General features: G+C 32.9%; 1 protein-coding gene across 1 annotated transcript; it reads left to right on the plus strand.

The window, feature by feature from the left end:
* Positions 1–994: 994 nt before the first annotated feature.
* On the plus strand, positions 995–19,549 carry LOC140452050 (venom protease-like). Its single transcript, XM_072546081.1, has 6 exons — positions 995–1,142; positions 10,616–10,930; positions 13,700–13,838; positions 14,217–14,377; positions 17,159–17,260; positions 19,045–19,549. The coding sequence occupies exons 1-6, from the start codon at positions 1,079–1,081 to the stop codon at positions 19,356–19,358; spliced, it is 1,095 nt and encodes a 364-aa protein (XP_072402182.1). The 5' UTR covers positions 995–1,078; the 3' UTR covers positions 19,359–19,549.
* The last annotated feature ends 3,067 nt before the right edge of the window (positions 19,550–22,616 follow it).

The raw sequence follows: 22,616 nt of genomic DNA on the forward strand, positions 1-22,616 counted from the left end.
GATCTTTGTGAATATCTTCTATATGATTGGTAGTAGACTTATAGGTCCATAGTTTTTGATATCCCCTTTGCTACCATTCTTATGAATAATAATTATGTTTGCTGTATTCCAGTGGTCTGGTATGCATCATGATCTTAGACAGTTCCTAAATATGCCTGCTAAGATTTTCCAGGTTTTTCTGCCAGGGGGTTTAAGCAGTTCCACTGTTATACCATCTATTCCAGCTGCTTTACCGTTTTTCATTTTTGTAATTATCGATTCTACTTCTTCCGAAGGACTTCCGGTACATCTTCTTGGATAACTTCTTTAAGTAATTCAGGGACTTTGTATATTTTGCTGTAGAATTTAGTCACGAGTTGTATTATTTCATTTCTGTCTGTAATTCTTCTGTTTTCGTTTGTTAGAGCAACGATTTGCTTGTTCCCAATGATTATTGTGTTTTTTGTTTTCTAATAGTTTTTTTTTCTATTGTATTTTTACCAGTTTTTCATTGTATTTTCTTAAGCCTTCCTTAATACTTTTCCTTATTGCCATAAAAAGTTCTGTGTATTGTATTCTCTGTACTACTACTTACTTTCATTTCTCTTGTTTGTTTTAGTATTATTTTGGTTTTATCAGATAGTTTACTATGTTCATTTTGTTGTTGCGGGCCCTCGTGGTTTGCCGTCATAATATCTCGTGGGGGACAAATAGGTTATTGAAAAAAATAATTATTGTAAACTTTTTGTTGTTGAATGTTTAAAACATTTTAAAATGTGCAATTACTTTTTTTACTAATACACTATTTTTGTCTGTATTTAAATACCTTTATCCTCGTAGAATAAATCCTTAAAAAAAGACAGTAAATGATACGTATTTTGCTCTGATATTTATTAATTCCATTAATTTTTTAAGCTTTTTATTACGACGTTTGTTGTATTGAGAACTGTACAAAAAGAAGTACGGGATAAATTTTGTGCATACCAGACTAGTGGGTAAATCCAGAACTGTTCGTATATATACATGTTCTGTCGATTGAATTGGTTATAATCAAACGGACAGTCTTAGTTTTTATATGCGATAACAGTTATTTGCGGGCATGTTTAAATTTGTGTCAATTTTGTGTTGTATCAATCTGTTTGTGATATGTGTATATGGTCAAGGTAAGGAACTTTGACATCAACATTATTTTAACAAAACAATCCAAGATTAAATTTGCCCTCTTTAATCGTTGACTGCAGAAGCAACTATTAATATGTTTACATTCACTAGATGTTAAGTTTTTTATTGAATGTATAATTGGGAATCATTAACGAATGCAAAACTGTTTATTTAACGGTTCAGCTTCCAGATCATTTCAAAATACCCAATTTTTGGTAGTGAGTTTTCTCGTCACCTTTTTTCTTCTCGAAACTCCTTATATTATTTCGGGGAATTGAAAGCATCGTTCTTATTTTCCTTTTCCCTTCTATACATCTCTTTCAGTTCTTCCAGTCTTTCGACAATTATTTCTTCAGTTGATATTTGGCTTTTTCATCAGTATTCTCCCTATTCTTTAATCATTCCTTTTGGATTCCATCACCTGCTCTATTAATTAATTTTAAATATCAATTCCTATTGTAGGTTTTACTTGTTTTCTTCTTGTTGTCATTTATTTCCGTTTTCATATGTTCTATTTTTCGTCCACACATATCTTTCAGTTATTGCGTTGTTTTCATTTTACTATCCGCTCATATTACTAGGTCATTGTAATACAATAATCATCCAAATATCACTGACAATAAGTTTCACCGATGTTTGGAAGTTCCACTTCGAAAATCGTTCTCAAAACACAAATTTAGTCATTTGTATTTTGAGAACGATTAAATCTTAATTATTAAATTTTTCAGTATTGGTAACCAGAGTGTATTACATTTTACTGATGGGTTTGCTACATATTTTTCTTTATTAGGTCAGATGAGAGCGGTTGCTTTGATTTTTCTCTTTTTGCAGTTTGTTTCTTTCATGACTATTATTGCATATTTCTATTGTACTTTGTGCTCATTATCACAGGGATGTTTACATTAATGTAATCTGTAGAAGTCTCTGTTTTTTATGTATGATTCATGTTCGTTTATCCTAACAGTTAATGGTCTTGCTGTCTTTCCCACATAAAAATTGTTGCATTCACAAGGTATTTGATAGATGCAATTCTTTGATCTCTTCTTTGTTAGCAGGTTTTTTTCTCACTGAAATGCCTTCTCATTATGGCAGATTTATTGGTCTCTATGATATAATGATTTTTGATTCCCGTTTTAATATCTATGTTTTGGTTTAAGTGATAAGTTAAATAACTGTTGGTGTGGGTTGGATTTCTGTAGACTTAGGTTGCATAATCTGTATCCTCATTTGTGATTAACAAAATATAACAATTGTAACGTCAAAATAAATGTAAAATGCAATTTTCCTTACAATCAATTGTGGTTTAATCTCATAAATACAATAGTAAACTTAAACATGCAACAAGAAAATAGTTTCAGATCCTATTTACTTTTAAATAAAAACAAGCATACAAGACATACTATACATATGCCATAGATACTATAAATACAATCTTTACAAGTTTATTCATTTCTATGATAACACCGGTATATTGTGAATAATTAAATTTTTGGAAGTGAAACCAAGATTTAAGATGATTGTGGTTTTGAAACAATTTGGCAACTTTCCGAGTTTCCTGTAAGTAATATTGCGTATATTTCGGTACATCCTTTTGCTAACAGTTTTAAAATTGTTTATAAAATACTCTTGATAATTCAAGTATATATTAATAGATTTTAAAAATAATTAATATTTTGTAAAATATTTTTCACAGCAATCTTCATCTTTTTCAGAAGTAAACTAAGTAAAAAATATCCCTTATTTTCGAATCTCTCCAGGTTCCAACTATGGAAAATAAACATTTAAAGAAAAATACTCAGACGGCATAAGCTTAATAAGTCAATTTAGTCACGAAAAAACATTTTGACAGATAGTTTGTCAAATTGATTATAACGTTAAAGTTATTTGTCTCCCGTAAGGCTGAGCTGCGTCCGCGTACGGGACATATTTTAGCGCCCTTTAAATCCACTATTATCAATTATGAAATAAATGTATAATTTTTTATTTTTTACTCGTAATAAAACAACAGAAATTGCAAGAACGTCATGACTACATTTTTTTTCAGTTTCGAAAACCCGTAAATGATGTTTGTTTACAATTGTAGATAATTTAAACATGTTTTTTTTTAATTCATCCATTGTATTAATATTATGATTATGATATAATTATGAAGATTATGTACAATTAATGTTTCATATCTTTTTATAGCCTACGACTAGTGTTGCCAATCAGAAAAACCATTAGATTCGGAAAAAGTATTGATAGTTTTACCGAAAACCTCACAAATAAAACAAAATATGGATTTTTTTGAAGATGAATAAATAAGCCAAATTCTGTCTGATTTTTCGTCATTCCCCAGTTTTTGGCAAACTACTTACTTAAAAATATTTTTTTTCTTTTATCTTGATTTGCAGAAAATTGATAATTACACCCTATAAATGTTCAACCAACATTGTTACTTCCTCATTGCTAATGGTTCCAGGCCATAAACCAGGGTCTTTTTGGTAAAATAACTATACTATGCATACCATTTTCAGTTTCACTTGTTGCCCTCGTTGTTGAGGTGTACAGATTCTACATTTTCATGGTGATGATTTCAGTTGATGTTGATGGTTCAAGTGTAAAACAAGATGAAGACCCGGCCGCTACCGAAACTTAAATAGCTATAGTTTTAGTATCGGGAACTTTAGTTTGCACCAAAAATCTTTCATGCTACCAGCCATCTTCCCTCTTTCTTGGGCTCTAACTTTTTTTTGCTGGCGAAATTTTCCCCAGAAGGTCGTTTCCTTTTTTCTCTGGCTCCGAAAATTTCAAAAATGGTTTAGAAATTTCTGTCTATGCCTTTTTATAGCATTATTTATCAAATTAGGTGTTTTCTATTAAATTATTAAATAATTTATTTAACCCGTAACTGGTGAGGTCCATTTTTTGTTACGTGTGTGGTGAGTTGGGGTCACACTGACCCCAATTTGTTTTGCAAAATTAGACACTGACATTTGTTTATATTTAAAAAAATGACTTCAAAAGCTTAAAGACGTTTATTTTGTTATAAAATAAATGTAACAAATATTTGAAATACTTATCACGCATAAAAAGTTAAACTAAGAAACAGCCTCAAAAACTGAGTTATTTTGTAACTAGACTAAACATCCTGTAACAAAAATAACCAAACACAAAAAACATCATAAAAACTACAATCCATTCTTATAGGCCATCTTTGCAAATGTGTGTTTCACACATATGACATATTGGCGCTTTACAACTAAAGCAAACTGTCTTCGTTTTTCTATCCAATGATCGTGGACATTTTGAGCACCTTACTCTTTTTTCTAAAATAGCATTTTTCTGTTCAGGAATGTTTGTTTTTAAAATGGAAGCGATATTATGTCCCAGCTGCCTTGAAATTTGAGAAATAGTTAGTCTTCTTTCCATATGATCCTGCACAAGCTGCCGAGCCAGAGATTTGATGAATTTATACCTTGACTTTTGGGGGTTTCCAGGTAGGGATGAGTATATTATAAACGCATTGACGGAAGAAATATCCAAAATTGTATAAAAACAAGTAAGAGGCCATCTTCGACTTCTACGATGTGTAGAATACACTGTACATTTTTCATCTAATGCATCGAAGCCTCCATTTGTTTGATTATAAAACAAAACTCGATAATTTTGGGTTTGTCTGTTTCATCATTTACTGCATTACTGTAGTGCATTGAAGACATCAAAAGTACCGCTTTTCGTGGTTTAGGTACATATGAAACTAATGTAACTCTACCGCCAAATCCAAATAGAGATGATCCCGTGAGCCTCGTTTTAGTTGGCAAAAAAGAAATAGGTATATTCCTTTTATTTTTTTTTAACAGTACCCACGTAAGTTAGGGCTCGGTTCCTCAACTTAGTTATCACTTCTAAGGGTGTAAACCAGTTGTCTGCTGTTACGTTACGGTTAGAACTCTCAATACATTTTACTAGACGAAGAACTGATTGCGTTGGTTTGTTAAATTTTCTTTCCTCTGCTGACAATGTTTGGCCATCACTTCCAGCACCTGTATATACATACCCATCCAAAAAGTAATAGGTTCGGGTGTCAGTCAGTGCCATTATCTTTAAGCCATATTTTCGGGGTTTTTGAGGCATGTACATGCGAAATAAACATCTTCTCCGAAAACCAATGAGCATTTCATCAATACACGCATACTGGCCTATGCAATAATTTTTTTTTACTGTTTTTTACAAACTTATTGAAAATTAATGAAATGGGGGCAAGTTTTTTGGGTTTTTTACGTTCTTCCCTCGTAGTTTCGTCATCAAATCTAAGCGCTGTCAAAAGTACTAAGAATCGTTTTACTGACATGGTGCATCTAAAAATTTATCTACCAGTACCGTCGGTGGCGAATATCGAACTCAAGTCTTCCGTATTGGATTTAAATATGGCTGAGTAAAATGACAAACCGATAAACGCTCTCAGTTCAATAATGTCTAAATCTTTTAGATCCGTTCTATTACTATCGGTATATTTCGTTCTAATCCTGGCAAGTTTTTCATTTGTTCTAAGAACAATCTCTTCTAAAATATCGTTTGTTATTATACATTCCCAAGCACTTTTCTGGAGACACAATTTTCCAAGAGACTTGGCTGGCCCAATAACCCCAGGAAGATGAGAGATAATGTTGAAACTTCTTGTTCTTACATTTGAATGTGGAGCTTCTGCAGTCCACTTGTATCGATTTTTGCCATAGTACGTTCTCGAAGGGCCTGGAGTTGGTTGCTGCTCATGTGGATCCGAGTCCGAATTAACCTCCGAAGGTGGTTCCACGGTTTCCGGCTCCCATTCAATTTCTGAATCAGTTTCGTGTTCGCTGACATAGTCGGGATCATTGTCTGAGTCATCGTTACAGCTGAAATCACTCTCATTCGCGTCTAGAATACTTTGAGCTCATTGTTCAAACCTAGGATCATCGGAATCCATTTTACTATATCGTGACAGCTCCATTTTCAATTGAAATAAAAAAAAATTATTAAAAAACGTAACCGGTGAGGTGGGGTCACAATGTCCCCACGGCGCAGTTATTTCCGTATGATTTGTAAACATTTACCTATTTGCTCACGACTATCCCGCTCGACACACAACACACTGACGGAAAGAAAGGTACTGAAGCGGTCAAGTAGTCGCGCTAAATAAGCTAGGACGTACCTATGTCACTTTAAAAATCTGTTGGGGCTCGTATGACCCCGCAACACCAGTTACGGGTTAACCCAAAACCCAAACTAACCAGTCAAAATTTATTTTACATTTGAATTTCTCGCTTCAAAACAAATGCGAGGCCAAATTTACAAATTTAAGTAAATAAAACAATAATATTTTCATTTCAAAGTTTTCAAATAAACTTATATGTTTATATTATTATAAACCTTTATTACCTTCAATTTATTTTTTTTTTTCAAAATAAATTGTGGATTTTATTAGATTAAACCCGATTATATTTGAAATATTATTATTTTGTGTAATGATTATGATACTTACCATTTTCACACATAGTTTAATTTCCACATCACATAAAACAGCAAAAAATAAAAAGATCATCGAATATTTTCTACTATAAATATCAACTGATTGACAAATAGATATGGACAGAATATTACAACCCAACAACTTTTGGCCTCTAAACAAAGCTGAACGATTTACGCATACTGCAAAATAGGTATTCGCTTATTATATTGTTTTAAAAATGCAATAATAGTAGTAATTATTAACACCAAATATAAAATAAGATTTTAGTTAGCTATTTTTTCAGTAATAACACAGTATTTGATTTTTAAGATTTCTTTAAATTTAAAATTAAAATTGTATAAAACATCTCGTTAAAATAAATATTTCTTATTTGCCAAACCTTCGGTTTAGCGCCCTTTTGGAGAGGCGCTTGATTGAATTGATCGAGTGAATTGAATATAGGTATTCAATTTCAGCATACAAATTTTTAATTTACTTGACACATTGTGTATATTAAAAGTTTTTTAGTTTTTTATTATGATGAATATACAGCGTGCCATTTCGATTCCTGCTAGAACGATAGTGTTGTTATGATTAGTGTGTAGTTAATATCTTTGATTTTTATATTTTGTACTTTTATTACTATAATTATGAATCATTGGTATATGTGAAAGTCATAAACTTTTTTTAAGTTTAAGTTCACATTTATGACTGATAGTTTTGACTCTTTTGATGTTTATTTAAAATTACTAAATCACTATATTATATTAACAATAAACAATTTTATGTCCTGTTTTCTTTTATGGCTGTTTCGCTGTTTTTAGAAATGACTTAATAATATTTAAAATTTTAATTTCTTTTATATTTTTCTGTAAGATATTTATACCACTTATCAAGTGTATAGTGATTTTCATTATTGGTTTGATTTAAATAATTAGAAACTATGAATTCATTAAGTAGTTGTTTATTACTTAGGTTTTTCTTGTAAATAATAAGGAATTCAACTTATGATTGTGTTACATTGATTTTATAATAAAAAGAAATTTCATTATACCAATTTAATACTTCTGCATTTAGAATACTTAATAAATATTATGCTACCTACTAATATAAGTATGCAATGATTTCATCATAAACTTATGCATAACAATTTTATTTTTCATATCTCTTTCACTCTCAGAACAATCGCTGGACCGCATTATGCAATAGCGGATTAAGTGCAAAATGTAGTTTTGAGAAAAATGGGTTTAAAGTTTTTAAATTTGTTTTTGGTGCTATTTCTAAAATATCATTCTGACGTGTTTTATTTGATAAAGTAATGCAAATATAAAAAAAACTCTTAAATGTTTTTTAAAATTTTTAAAAATAATTTATATTTTAAAAGTTATTCTCGATCAAATGGCGCTTAATTCGTTAAAGATTTTTTAAGAAATGTATGAGTTAAGATCCAAATAACGGATTAAACGACATATTTGGCGCTTAATATGATGTTTCAAAATAAAAAATACGTGTTATATAATTCCAAAAGGAAAATGAAATTCCTGTAGTTCATGTAGAAAGAGTCTATCATCAGTGTAATATTACCAGGTATACATCAAGTGTCAAAGTGACTAAATATCTGGGTAAAAACCTTTAAAAAGGGTTTTACATTATTGTAACAAATTTATTTTGCTTTACATTATTGTTAAAAATATGTTATGGTGTTAAAATATTGAACAGAATCCTACATGGCAATGTAAGATTCCCAAAAGAGGTTGTTTCTGACCCTCAGATGTTGTCTGGATGGGTTCTAGATGGCAACTGTTGTTCAGTTATTATAATAATGTTTTATTAAATTTTTAGCTTTAATATATAAAAATTTACATCGATTACATAGAAAACACACCAAAAATAATCCACTCAGATATTTTGTCAATATCGAAATCCACTGATCCATTAAAGCCGCCAATGTCATCTTGAATGCCTTCATTCCCTACGAAAGTTTCATAGAATTTTTTAGCATTAAATGGAATAAGCTCAAATAATGACAGTATGTCATTAAGTTTTATGATAGAAACAGGTTTTCCATTAGGCCACCATATTTGCAGTTTGGAAAAATATAAAAATTCTGTAGTTCTGGTTGCATTTCTTCTGACTCGTTTACTTATGTCTACTTCTTGAGAATTTCCTTCGTGATTTTTGCTAAAATATATTTTAAAAGGAGTTTCTTTCTTAAGAAGTATTTCTTTGGTTTGAAGCCAATTAATCGAATTCCCATTTATATCTTTCTATCTATTTACAATATTCTTTAAAGTATCACAAACTTTTTTAAGCTCTTCTTTTTGTAAAATTGGAACCGTTAATTTGTTTCGTTTTCTGCAATTTTTGATAACGTTCATATAATCATCTGGAGTAAATAAGCAATTTCGGAGCTTTAGTGCTGATTCTATGTCCCCAAATTCGGAGTCATTGGGAGTAAAATTGTTTCCTAATACTTGAAAGTGCATCGGTTTTTTTTAAAGAAGCTTAAGCGCAGATTTTAAAAGAATCACAATTTTGATATTGTGGTTTTGCCCTCCGCAACTGTCGGACCATAATATCAATTCAATTGTTTGAAGTGTTAGGCTCTCTTGCAAATAATTTAATAAAATTGAACCTACCTCTTGTGCTCCTTTTCCTGCTGTGCCTTCGACCCAAACATAGCAATAGCTTCGGTCAGTTTTTCCTGAATGTACACCGGAGTTATAAAGCCACAGCTGCCTCTTGTAAAATACAATGTTGTTGGAATGCGTGGTAAAGGTAGAGTTTTTTTTTCAAATCAAAAGTAAGTACATCCAGATTTTCTTAATTTTTAGTTTTTTGGAGATTTGAATTCATGAGATTTTTAGCCGCTTTTACTTCATTTTGGAGAGTATCTCTCAGTTTCTCAAATTCTTTTTTCTCTTGCTTAGATGTAGCACTTTGAATTTTAACTGCAAAATTATCGCATTTATTGCATGTGTTCTTTTTAAGTTTTTTTCTTCACAAATTAAAATTGTCAGTAATTCTTTGTTTTTGATCTAGTAACGTTTTTGCTATTTTTCATATCAATACTCAAACTTCTGTCTCCATGCAACACATCAAAAGAATGCGGACTCTTCAAGTAATTTGTCCTCTTCCATAGAACTGAGTTCAATAGGGCAGGTATTTTCATTTAGTGACGAGTTAATTGATGTGTTCATTAGAAACTCACTTTTTTCGTATGCTTTTTGCACCTAAAAAAATTAGTTAAGTAAAGTTACAGTTTAAGAAGGTAGTATTAAATGGGCTCACTATGTATAAATGTTATTATATATAATACACTGCTCAACAATAATTGATAAGGATACGTCGTAGTATGTTTTCGTTGGTTTTATAGAAAATATATATATTTATTGAAATTTTAATAATTAAAAGCAAAAATAAAATATTTGACCAAGAAAAACAATTTATTGAAATAAAGTAACATAAGTTTGTGTTCTACCAAATCCAAAATAATGGGATGATTGGCCTGCAATACTTAAATAAAAAGTTCTAATATTTTGTTGGACCTCTTCGTCAACGAATTAAACTTCTTACTCTATTAGACATCCTTTCAATCATTTCATTAAAAAAAAATTATCCATAGTTTTCCATATGTGCTTCACTTAATTGTTGAATTCACATTAATATTCACAGGATTATCTAACACATTTAGTTATCGTGTCATAGCGGCCCAGACGTGCTCTATGCATCCCATATGTGATGACTGGGCTGGCCACTCCATTCTGTCAATGTTCTGTTGATGCGAGAAGCAGTCTATGTTGGGTTCTGTCTAGTCTGATTCGCATATATCAGTCATCAAATCAAAAGGGTTGGTACTCCGTTGTTGCCCTCCTCCATGAACATATGAGGCTATACCATTGGTGACATAACGATTCCAAGCTCATTGTTTAAATTAATTATATGTTTAATATTTCTTTCACCCTAATACAGTACCAATTCAAATTTGTATCTTTTTATTTCCAGAGGGTTCATCATGCTACACATCAAGAAAAGAGTTTGGCTCTTGCATAAATCTAAAGACTTGCAATTATATGATTCAGCTTTTAATTAACCATAAACAAGATCCAGAAATCTTAAACTATCTTCGGAGTTCAACATGCGGATTCGTAGGTAAAGATCCACTTATATGTTGTCCTCAAAAAAAAGAAGAGGAGGAAAGTGAAGAAAATCTCATTGTTAGTGGTGGTAATCAGAATGAAAAGCTACCAGTTAAACCTCAGTGTGGCCTGAGCAATGTAACGAATCCAAGAATTGTTGGAGGAGCTCCAGCAAAATTAAGTAAGTACTTCCTTTTGTTTTTTCGTAATTGGAGCTATTATATCGTCATAATTTAGGTCATGGGTCATTAGGTTTTCATGCAACCTAGATTGTAGATTTCTCTCGTAACAACGTTGGGCTGTTTCTAAATGGTAGATGCTTGGTAGGTTTGTGTTAACAGATACTAATATCTATTCTGGATACATGGCCATACTAAAAATTACCTCATTTCGTCTCATGAGATGAGTTTCAAATCGAAACGGGTCTAAGAAAAGGCGATACACTTTTCTCTTTGTTATTCAACTTCGCTTTAGAATACGAAGATAGGAAAGCACAACCAGAATTATTAAACGGCTTCGCTACCCAGGGAGTGAAGGTACTGTTAGCTTTTGCTGACGATATCGACGCAATTGCACAATCCACTAGATATCTGAAAGAAGTTTTTACCCTTTTTTAAAGCGAGGCCAGGGAAATTGTCCTCAAAACCAAGTACATGGTAGTTACCAAAAATTCAAAACAAAGAATTCTTAGAACGAAAGATCCTCCGGACGATCTTTGGGCCTTGTAGAGACGAGAAAACGGGTGAGTGGAGACAAACACACAACCATGAACCCCAAGCACTCCATGGAGATGAAAACATTGTACGTTACATTAAGGCAAATTGTATAACATATAGCTTTCTGGAAAAGGCCCGCTAGCAGTTCATTTGGTCTGCCAAGGAAAATATGGAAGTATGCAGTTACGGTAATATGGAGATGCAACAATGGGAGATTGCTGCACAAGAACGGCAAGAATGGAGGAAAATAGTAAACGTGGCTAAGACTCACTTGAAGTTGTGAGTTAATAAAGGAGAAGGAGTTTAGTCTTATCTTATCTATGTCTATATCTCGCTTCGGGCTATTAAGCTGCACTACTACTCCAACAGCTTGGAACTGTAAACCGTTTCTTAAGCCACTAGCGAAGGACAAAATAGTAACTTATGGGCACCAGAGTGTAAAGAAATTGATGGTAACGAGATGGTTGTCAGCTTTTTGGAAGATTTACCTGCTTCCAAACCAGTTCTAGCAGCCTACATATACAATACGTCAGATTTTTTGCGCCATGTTTTAAAACCTTAGAAGAAAGGACATATGCTTCAGCAGCTTTGTTTTCTTCTGCATTTCAAGGATTAGACTTGCAGTTTGTTCCGTCGTCTTTCTAGAAATCTTCTTCGAGGCCTACCTAAGTCACTTTTTCCTCCTAATTTGTAGTTAACTAAATGTTTGATTAATCTGTCGTCAATTTATTCCCCCCATTTTAAATAATTTTTATTTATTCCGTAGTTCATTGAGAGGTTTAATTCCGCCCTTATGTAGTCATTTTTAATATAATCCGCAGAGTGTAACCTTTTGTTCTTCTTAAAAATTTCATTTCAACAGATTGTATACGTTGACTATCTATTTATGGAAGTACCCAAGTTTCACTTTTGTATGTCAATATTGATCGCTTTCATTTTTGTTTTTTTACTTGTCTGGTTTTGTAGTATTCTTTGTTTAGTTAACATTAATTGATATTTATGTAGTTTATTTGTTATATATCTTTCATATACGTCACTCATATCGCACCCTAAAAATTAAAAAGAACACGTTTTATGAGCACATCATTTATTGTTATTGTTTTCTTTCAATTTTTAATTGTATTGATGATTCTCTCTGTTGGGATGTTATCTTTTTCTCTTTCGTGTTCAATGTCTTCGAGCTCAATTTCTGCTTCCTGCAACCCTATCTCACTTCTTACATTTAGTCTCTCCTCTTTTCTGACCACATCCTTTATTTTTTTCTGCCGTATATAGCCCTGATCATCATATCTCCTGTTCTCTTTATAACTACTGATAATCTAGGTTATCTATTATTATTATGGAAGAAAACTAAAATATGATGGTAAACATCATTCTGAAAGGTCATGGTAGATGAAGAAGATGACCTTGCCGACAATAGAAACTAGGCTAATTGGACGATAATTATTGCAATCAAGTTTATTTCCTTTCTTGAATATAGGAGTGACCGAAGCCAATTTCTAGGACGAGGGTAGAGAACCCTGATTAAAAGAAGCATTCATTATGAGGGATATAGGGATATCTACAGACTCTGCCCATTGTTTAAGGAAAAAGGAACAGAGTTTGTCTAATCCAGCTGATGATTTATTGAGTAGTTGCTATAAATGATGTTTAATTGCATTCGGTGTGAAAGAAATATTATCAAGAGTTATAAGAAGACGTGGACACAATATTTGAGGAATGGTATTGTTAGGTTCATTTGTACAAACCTGAAAAAAAAGTAACGATAAACAGGCCAAAGAATCATAATTCGAAGAACCTAAAGAGCTGTCAGCTTTTTGAAGTAATTGTATGGAGACTTTAGAAAATAAAGATGTGCAAATGTACCGATAAATGTTTTTACTGTTCACACTTGCAATGATGGATGCACAAGAAGAGCAAAGGAGGAATACCGGACCGGTGAGCGAGAAAATCATTAATGGAACCAGTGAGTTTATGTTTGCTAAAGTGTTTTGTAATATATAGAATATTTATTTAAAAATGGAGTTACTACTACAAATAAGATGATAACTTTTAGTAGTTAAATGATTAATGGGGAAAAGTAATAATTATAAGTATCTAAGATCTAAAGAAGAGCTGGTGACAGATGTTTAGGTAGGACATCTAAGTAATTAGACATGTCGACAAAGCATAGAGATAACAGCAAAGGAAATGATTATAATGATTATGTGTTTATTTTAATCTTTATGTTTTAGATGAGTTTCCATTTATGGCCATTCTAGGATATAGAAATAAACTTAACCCAACTATTCCAAAATGGCTATGTGGTGGTACTTTGATAACAGAAAAGCATGTATTGACGGCTGCTCATTGTGCCTATAACAGAAATGATTTGTAAGTATACAGTTTTTTTACAGAATTTTTAACCCTGCAGGACTTCTTTTTTGATTTCAGTTTCTTCAGATATAGCACCTTCTACTTTAATGTTTGCTTTTTGTTGTCAATATAGAGTAGATGATTCTTTATCTCTTCCATTTTTATTTAAGCATTTGGCCGTGTTATGACTGACACGGTCAAACGCTTTTTTTAAGTTCACAAAACAAATAAACACATTTTTGTGCTGCTATTGAAACTTTTTGGTTAAAAATTTTAGACTTAACATTTTATTTACTTGTTTCAACACCAAAAGATAAAAAATCGATATAAAGCAATAACCAAACATTATTTTCATGTATGAAAATTCGAGAATATATTTTTTTACATTAATTTTAGGTATTTGGTTAGAGTTGGGGAGCTAATACTTTATGATGACATGGACAGTGCTTCTCCTGAAGATATATCCATCTCGAAGATAAAAATGCATGAAAGTTTCAGTCCTACTGAATTTACCAATGATATTGCAATAATAACATTATCAAAAAAACCAAAAAATCGTAAGTATATACAAAAATTATTATCATATATCAAGACAACAACAAGCAACATCAACCAGTACTGGCCATGCTAGGCCATTTGTAATTTAGATATCTATTGGTGTGTGTTCGTTTTCTATACACCTGAGTCTCATATCCAGTATCGTTCTTAGAGATTAAAACATCCAGGAAAGGAAGGGTGTTATTAGATTCCTTTCCCATGGTAAATGTTATTGTCTCTTCTTTATCGTTTATATCATTCAGGAATGTGTCCAACAACTCTAATCCATGAGGCCATATTGAGAATACATCATCTACATATCTTCACCATACTGTGAGTTTTAAATTTTGTTTAGAAATAATATTTGTTTCAACATCTTCCATAAATATATCGGCTAATAATATAAATACCTAATATATTTACATTTACATACTGATAGCCTCAGACGTTCCTTAAATTCCTATAACAACGACTTTACATTAACTTTCTTAGAGGGTTAAAAATTAAAACAGAATAACAAAATATTTAGGAAACTAGATAATTATAGATTCACGATATGGTTCACCATATTTTTTAATGAAATCCACAATTTATTCGGCAGATATCGTATTTAAGTACCTACATAACAAAAAAACTATAAAATCGATTATAATGAATTATTGTATTGCATTTAAACCGAATTCTAAGTGTTTTAGCTGAGTTGGTACCATTGGTATCAATAGTACCGTCTAATGGTACTATTTTAATCATAATGTAATCTCGAACATTAAAGTAAAAAATACCATATTGTAAATTTTTATAGTATTTTAACGGAACTGTTTTAATAATATAAATGAGCACAATAAACGGAACAAGGTTTTTTTCAATTTCTCAACTCTTTTTGAAGCAGGTATTATTTTAATGAGTAGGTACATAGGTACCTAAAAAAATGAGATTTTATTTGATGGAATGTAAAAATAATAGGGCTGTTCTGAACAAAATATACAAAATTTTCTTTAACATCCTGTACAGCCGTTTATAGGCCAGGTAGATTAACAATTGACCAGATTTTTGCACTACGTCAAATCTTGTAAAAACCAATGAATTTAACATTGATACGTTTCATCTCTTTGTGAACTTTAAGTCAGCGTACGATAACGTCCTAAGATGTATATTATATGAAGCTATGAATGAACTTACCATTACGAGATTAACTAATCTGCAGAGTGCAAATACAAGGCGATCTGTCACTCTTTGAAACATATGCGGGGTTACGGCAGGGAGATGCGCTGGTGTGTCTTCTCTTTAATATAGCAGTTTGAGGTAGTAAATAAGTTTACCTATCTGGGTTCTCTCATAACAAGCGATATTGGCACATCTGAAGTAGAAAGATGGGACTGATAGCGAACAAATGTTATTTTGGACTAAATAAGCAGCTATAAACAGGAATTTAAGCCAAAAAACGAAACTAACACTATGAAGAACACTCATCCTACCAGTGCTGACATATAGATCAGAAACTTAAAATCTTAATTTCCTCCTTCATATGTAAATAATAACAATTAACGATATTTAAATGTGTTTGCACCCCGACTGATACAAGCTTTTAGCTAAAATTTTTACTTTTGTTAGGAGCCAAGTGGGGTACATACAAACTGTAATAAAAAATTCATCCAAAATTAAAAACGCCTTAGTAGGAAATTGAAAATACTACAAGAATGCATTGTGATATTCTTCTTCTTTATGTACCCTCTCCTCATCGGAAGTTGGCAACCATCAAATTAAATTCTTATAATGGCAATATACTCTGACAAGAAATTGAGGAGAATGACATAAATGGGACACGATATACTAATTGTACGAGGTGCTAATCAAATACGCCGTTTACTAATAAGAAAATCAAAATAATATTGGTTCACAACATTTTGATAGCTCTCCGTACATTTTAATGGGTATTATGAGGTTCTTTAAACTGAGCATTCACGTTCCGATTTGAAGTCCCACTTAGTAGGACGACTAGTTAGATAGTCGGCTCCACTCATGCTCCGACGCTATCAAACTAGCATTTCAACTTCAGTCCTAGTCTACTTTAATAGTGGTATACATCGCTCAGCCAAAAAATGTATTGAGTAAAATCTATGCAAAATATAATTATAAGGAGGAAAGTGGCAGCAGCATTGTGCTTTTTAGACTCACAATTTGAAAAGAAGGAAAAAAATGTTGGATAAAGAAATTATTCGTTGATCTTACGATCTATCATGACTTGAAGTTGCTCAAAATCGTTGATGACGATGATTACAGAAACTACCGCAGAACGCTATGTTAGCAGTGTTTTCGTACTTCAACATCACATTCAGCAGGTGTTGTTGGGCTGTTTTCTGCTCATTTCGGTTCGCGTATAGAGCACTACTAGTATTCCACAAAACAAAGACTATTTCTGTAGATATCAATAAATTCAGAAATTTCTTCACTCTTCATTATGGAAGGCGTGCAGTAGGTACCCAAGGTCAGACTGATGAAAGTTTTGATACACTCCCGATTCCTCCATTCATGCTCCCACTCCGTCGTCAGTCGGAAATTGGACCTTCGAATCGTCCCTCTAAAACTCGTATAACTAGATTTCCAACAATCTAGCAAGCCCACTCACCGTCCGATAGTTTGATATCAGATCCAACTTTGGAGGTTGGACCACAAGTCGGAATAAATTCCAATTCCAATAAATTGTTGGACTGTAGTATAAATTAAGATTATCGCTGCTTTAAAATATACTTTTATTTTAAATTCATGCGTATTTTTTTTAAATATCTAATATTTATTTTTAGCATTGGTTTGGCCCGTTTGTCTACCAATAGAAGATCGAATGAGATCTAGTTCGTACATTGGAGAAAATGGAGTCGTAGCAGGATGGGGATCTTTATATTTTGGTAATATCTTTATTTTAATATATTCCAATAAAGATTAAAATTTATTTATTCAGTGAAGAAACGATATCATTTTTTTAACTACCACTCATGGTATCCCAGAACAATAGTTTTTTTTACTACAATTAAACCCAAAACTAAGATTAATATTATTACAAAAATTAATATTAAACTCATAGGGTTTAACTGCATCAATTTTCCCTGCGCCGAGCTTTCGACATCCTCTCTGATGTATTCTTTAGGGCTTCCAGTGTCTTAGTCGCCAAACACTAGATTGTTCATTACTCACTGTACTACTGTAGTACAGTGAGTAGTGCAGTATCTGTAACCATGTTGTGAATTTAATTTGTGGAACTTTACCAGTTATATAGAGTTTGTTAAATATAATTGTTAACCATTTTATTCCTTGTTCATCCATAAGTTTTAAGAATTCTGCATAAAACTTGTCAGATCCTAGCTTTCCCATCTTTGATCTTTCTTATAGCAGATGTGATCGTAATCGTGGGTCCTGTTTAGCATTCCGTATCTTTAACTGTGTTATATCTTTCATCAGCAAGAGTTATAATAGAAGCTTACCTTGGTTATTAGTCAAACGCCCGACTCTTCTAGGCTTGTATAAGTCCGCAGCTTATTTAACTTTTTTGTACATGTTGAAGGAATCGTTTTTATGTGGCAGTAGCTATATTTCGGTGAATTATTCTGTTAGCCATTGGTCCTTAGCTATTCTAATTGCTCTTTTGATCTCTTTGTCCATCTTTCTAAATCATCTTATGATTTGATCTTTGAGTTTTCGCCTTGCCTCTATCATATCTACAATTTGGTTTGTCATCCATGTCTTTTTGCATTTTTGGTGGTTTGGAATTTCTCCTGTAGTTGTTGCTTCAATAATGGTATGAAAGTTCTCCTCTAAGTAATGTTTTATCCTCTGTTTTATGTGTTCGTCCTTCAATTGCTTCGTATCATATTTTTTGTTAACCCTTCGTCGTATTTTTTAACCTGAGTTTTATTTTACCAATAAGTGGTGTATGATCTGACTTGATTCCCTTCTGATGTTAGGAGTTACAGAAGCTTAATAATCTATTATAATATATTTTATTTCTCACCATATGATCTGGAGAATCCTGAGGTGATTTCTAGATGTATAATTTTCTGTGTGTGAGTTAAAAATGAGTATTAGTAATAACAAACTCTTGTCCTGCTGCAAATTCAACCAGTCGGTCTTCTCGTCAATTTCTTTTCCCAAGCAAAAATTGACCATGTTAATTGTAGTAGGAGTATTCTACTGGTCTTTAATGCAGTGGTTCCCTGTTGCCAATTGCATCCTTATGATATCAATTTCTTCTCAGTCTCAGAACACAAGAGTGCCCTTCCACTGTTAAGCTCATCCTCCCGGAGCCACTGGCCAGTAAGTGGGAGGATTGTTTGTACCTGAAATCACTCTATAAAATCTTTGCCAAATCTGATTGCCCTCACTTGGTTTAGCCTGCAACCATTAGCTATAGATCGATGCAGTTACCAGGATGTGGCACTTCGAACCATAAGTGGGATTTGACTACCTTGTGAAGTCCAGTTGTTTGAAATCACCTCCAGTTTATGACTCTTGGTGCGACCATTTTAAAGACAAAAGTTACCACCTCTACAACGCAGCTCTTACACCTCTCTAATTATGTACCATATACATCTGGTTATTAAAAATAAAAGAGTTTACTAGCACCAGGCTTAAATAGAGATTCTATTATATTTATTTGTATAAATTGGTTTTTATTAATATATTCATTGTTTGGCAGATGGACCAAGAAGCTCATCATTGCAAGTAGCTGACATGCCTATATTAAACGAAAACAGCTGTCAACGAGTATTTGGTCAAAATACAGTTATTGATAATAGAATAATTTGTGCTGGCTGGCTTTCTGGAGGAAAAGATACTTGTCAAGGGGACTCAGGTGGGCCTTTGATGTTTGCCGTAAAAGAACAGAAGCATTATTGGTACTATCAAATTGGTATCATATCCTATGGATTTAGGTGTGCCGAAATAGGTTATCCTGGCGTTTTTACAAGAGTAACAAATTATTTAGATTGGATCCAAACTAACGTTGTGTGATATTTATATACTATAATTTTAATTTATTCGATAACATATTATGTAGTAGTTTTTAATTGTAATTTTTGTAATATTTTTCTATTTACATTAGAATAGGAATTTAAATTTTGTAATCTGTTTATTTGTAACAATTGCATATTTGTATTATCGCCATCTTTTTGCTTCTAACCTTAAATAAATCATTACAATTATATTTGCATTTTTGATGTATAAAATGTATTCGTTACACAAACGGAGGATATATTAAGAATTATTAATTTATTAATTATGTAAAATACAGAATTCGTTGGCTTGGGTACCTGTTCCGAATATGCAATGAAAGAAATACAACAAATATTACCGAATGGAGACTGCCCCCGAAAACGTTAGCGAATTCCGACAATGATGCAAGGATTATATTGGAGTTCGGAATTGGAGAAGAGTTGTCAACGGCAGAAGGAAATGGAATGCAATTTTTGAACAGGCCATAACCCTCAGGGGGTTGTAGCGCTACAGGAAGAAGATTTATTAGTTGAAGTAAAGTTGCGAGCATCATATCGTTTTGTCATTAATTTTTAGAGTATTCTGGCTTCAGCTTTTTTGTAAATACATTAGACGAAATCTTAAGAGTTACTGGAATAAGTATGGTTATAGCTTATGGAGACTAGAACCTATTACTGAGTCCTTACGATACGATAATTAGACAACCTAAAGCTGGTCCCACAGATGAGAGGGAAGAGGAACCACCAACGATTCTTGTAGTTAAAGATGTAGTTAAAAACTAGCCAGAAACAAATCACCCGGAATAGATAATCTCCCAGCTGAACTATATAAAGAAGGTGGGAATGATACCATTATGACATTACAGCAGCTTATAAAAGAAATATGGACACAGAAATCTCTCCCCAATGATTGAAATATTGGAATACTTTGCGCCATACACAAAAAATGAGATATCTTTGAATGCTCTAACCACAGAGGAATTACGCTTCTAAATGCAGTGTATAAACGAATAGTAGGAAAATACCAGGCTGGTTTCAGAGGTGTAAATCGACAATTCATCAAATTGCAACCTTGAAACAAATTTTGGAAAAAACACTGGAATAGGGCATTGATACTCATCACATATTTATAGACTACAAAGCAGTGTAATAAAATAGGATGGAAGCTAAGGGATGCTTAGCACTGTCACCACTGAAATATCCCCTGTGTTTAAAGGAGATTTAGCTGTCCGAGCGAATTTGAGGCATACTGGTCCACTAGTTCGAATAGGTCGTGGTTTCGCCCTCGCGGATTTACAAGAGGGTAGGGAGATTTTGGGAGGAAGGGGATTAAGGACTTCTCGGTCTCAGGTCCTGCAAAGAGTGAGAGGCTATGGGCTTGCGTTAGAAGCCAGGAAGATGTACAAAGCAAAAATGTGTTCCCTTCTTGTCTATCCAACGGTAAAATAAAACAAGCCACTTTCAACTTACTGTATAATTAACAAATCGTAATTTTACATCTACTACACAAAACGTACAATGCTATTAGTGGTTATTATTGTTTGCGAAGGGAGACGAGAAGAGATTTTACTAAGGGAATTTAAAGGCGGATAACCTACTATTAATTGTTCCCAAAATGGTTAGTAAACATTGTTTGTTACCTTAGCGTACTTAGGCCCTAGCTCATGAATACGCCTTGTAGTCCAAACTGGAACTCTGGAATAGTCTGGATGAACGCTGGAATTCACTGTACGTTATGGCGGTACTGAGCGAGACGAAAAATTCGTATTTTCGAATCTCTACCTTCCGTCGATACGAATATCACGATAGTTGCGCTAACGCTTGCCGCGCTGACTGCCGAAGTACCACTGGCACCGGATGCGGCCGGATACCCTCTGGCTTGGTTGCCAGAACGCTACTCCTGCCTGGCTCGGTCGCCAGCACCTTACTACTCGTTTGACCCACTTCTGTTTGTTTTTATCTATTGCCAACTCGTACCTTAGATTCTTTTGTCACGTCCGAAGTGGAGATTTGTTTCTACGTTTTCGCTGATTATGCCATCTATTCCATGTGTTAAACTGGATCACGCCATGTAAAACTTCTTAGTCAGCTCAATTCTTATCACTTGTTTAACAATTCGTACCTTGTATTATTTTCCAACAAGGTCTAAAGTGTCGTAATTTTTTAAACATTCAGGCTTGTGTTAACTAGGTCAATTATTGTTATTCTTTGTTTTTTAATTTGAAATGTATACGTTAAACTGTGTTGAATTTCTTCTTTATTAATTTGGATATTGGAATATTATTTAATTATTCTTTTCTAGGCTAACTACCCCTTATTTTGTTTCTTTTATTTACTTGCTATGTTTACATTACAGCAGCCTACCACTCTGAATAGAAGAAAAATGTTCAAAGCAATGAAAGAGCTAGGAATACCAAATCAGTTGGTAAATTTAAAAAAGTTTAATGTAGAGTACGAATTCAGGGAGATCTGTCTGAACCTTTTAAAGCAAAGGACAGGCTGCGCCAGGGAGACCCTCTCTCCTGTATACTGTTTCATCTGGCTCTGGAAAAAGTAATACGTATGTCACAAAACATAACAACTGGTTCAATATATAATAAATCATTGCAAATCTTGGCCTATGCTGATGATATGGGAGAAAGGAAAACGCTGTACGAGATACGTATGTAGCAATAAAAGAATGAGCTACAATTAATTTTTTTTGGTGTTTAATAATAAACACCAACAAAATGAAGTATATAAAAATAAGCACGCAACCACAAATCCTACGACCACTTGTTATAGAAAACGACGTCATCGAAGGAGTGATCGAACTTGTATACCTGGGAGCGTTCCTAACACTACCGCGAAAATAATACTATCTTAGAGATAAACCGCAGAATTTGCACGGCCAACAGATGCTATTTTGGGCTCAATCTCCTCCTTAAATTCACAATTATATCAAGAAATACAAAAATTAAACTCTATAAAAGAATAATACGCCCAGTCCTAACGTATGGTTCAGAGACCTGGACTCTAACAAAAAATAATGAAAACATGTTAGGATATTTCGAAAGAAAAGTACTAAGATGAGTCTATGGAGCAGTGAATGACAATGGAGTGTGGAGAAGACGATACAACTTCGAACTTTATAGAATATACCAGGAACCTGATATCGTAAAACATATTAGAATAGGACGTCTGAGGTGGATAGGACATGTAATGCGGATGGAACAAAATGACCCAGCTAGAAAAACGCTCTTTCATAGACCCATTGGTCAGAGAAGACGAGGAAGAC

This window comes from Diabrotica undecimpunctata, chromosome 10, assembly GCF_040954645.1.
Source record: "Diabrotica undecimpunctata isolate CICGRU chromosome 10, icDiaUnde3, whole genome shotgun sequence".
Taxonomy (NCBI): domain Eukaryota; kingdom Metazoa; phylum Arthropoda; class Insecta; order Coleoptera; family Chrysomelidae; genus Diabrotica; species Diabrotica undecimpunctata.